This window comes from Myotis davidii, unplaced genomic scaffold (genome assembly GCF_000327345.1).
Source record: "Myotis davidii unplaced genomic scaffold, ASM32734v1 scaffold826, whole genome shotgun sequence".
Lineage (NCBI taxonomy): Eukaryota > Metazoa > Chordata > Mammalia > Chiroptera > Vespertilionidae > Myotis > Myotis davidii.
Genome location: NW_006297142.1, coordinates 506,988 through 508,397, shown reverse-complemented (window position 1 = coordinate 508,397; position 1,410 = coordinate 506,988). Strand labels below are relative to the sequence as shown.

At 69.1% G+C, this 1,410-nt stretch overlaps 1 protein-coding gene across 1 annotated transcript in view; it reads right to left on the bottom strand.

Annotated features, from left to right (window-relative positions):
• Positions 1-1,410, bottom strand: part of MYRF (myelin regulatory factor) — a 19,844-nt gene that overhangs the window by 4,969 nt on the left and 13,465 nt on the right. Inside the window, 4 exon segments of the mRNA XM_015569811.1 lie at positions 49-254; positions 692-760; positions 1,011-1,099; positions 1,322-1,394. Of these exon segments, the coding sequence (XP_015425297.1) occupies positions 49-254; positions 692-760; positions 1,011-1,099; positions 1,322-1,394 (437 nt within the window).

Here is a 1,410-nt window from a genome sequence, read left to right as displayed (position 1 = left end):
CTGGCTGGACCTGCTGGGGGAGGGGGGGCCGAGCTCAGAGGGGCTGGCGCCTGGCGGGGAGCTGGAAATCCCCGGGAAGCAGGAAGGGCAGGAGGAGGTGGATGGGGAGGTGGAGAGGAAGATGGCAGCCGGAGCCAGAGGCGGGAGGGAGGGGGCTTGACCCGGACACGTACCATGGGCACATGGCCTCACTCCCCCCCGGACGCGGGGGCCGGAGCAGGGCCAGAAGACAGGAAGTGGACACGGCAAAGGAGCTAAGGACAGCAGAGAGGAAAGCGGGGGCCAGGCGCAGGGGGAGAGAGAGAAGACACGGTCAGAGACGGCCCAGAGGCTGAGGGTGACAGGGGGCAGACAGAGCCCAAGGCCCCACCCTGGCCCTCCTTCCCTCCACCCCCAGTCCGGCCTGGACCCCGCCAATGCCCTGGACTCTCAGAGGCCCGGCGACCTGGAGAGCAGTGGGTAGGAGGCCTGAGAGAAACACCGGTTTCCGCAGGGACTGGAAGACAGCCGTCCCCCTCCAGGGAGGCCCTCCCTCCACCCCCTGCCCCCTGCACCAGCCCACCGCAGGCTGAGAGCCTAAGCTGGAACCCCTTAGAGGGGACAGCCTCCGTGACTCCCCTGATCCCGGGCTGCCCACCACAGCCCCGCCCGAGCTGGCGGCTCAGCAGACACCAGGCCTCCAGGGACATACCCATCGGTCTCTACCAGGTCCTCCTCGGTGCGCAGGCTCAGCACGTACAGCGTGGACATGGACACCACGCTGGGGACCACGGGGAAGGGCCATGGTTAGAGCTGAGCCACTGTCTGGGGCCCTCTCTCTGGGCAGGGCCTGGGCTCCCAGGGGATGCCTGTACCGGGTCTCCCAGCCCCAGGGGGACGGGACAGAATGAGGCAGCCCACCCCCTTCCCCAGGACCTCAGGGACTCTCCCAGGCCCTGCCTTCCTCTTCCCCAGGCCTGGGCCCGTGGGCAGCCCAGCTCCCCCCGCCCGCAGCCTGCGGTACAAGTCACCTGAAGGCCATGACCACCACCAGGGCGATGATGGTCCCCTGCAGGAAGCGCGGGCTGACGCAGGCCTGCTCCGGGACCACCGACGGCGGCTGAGGAAAAGGGAAGCAGAGAGGCCCAGACTTAGGGAGCCCATGGCTTACCCCCTGGGGTGCTGCTGGAGGTAGGGGTGCCAGGAGGGCTCATTCCCATGGGGCAGAGGCAGATGAAGGGAAAGCGGGGCTGGGCGGCCAGCGGGTCCCTGAGCCTGGAGAGCGGCCGGCAGGAAAGGGAGCCGTGGGGAGCGGAGGCCCCGGTCAACCCGCCCACCTTACCTTGCTGGCCACCTTGGGGGGCCTCTTCTTGTGGGGGACGCTGCCTGCCCGGCTGAACTGGCTCCCTGTGTGGCTGCAGCAAGAGGGCC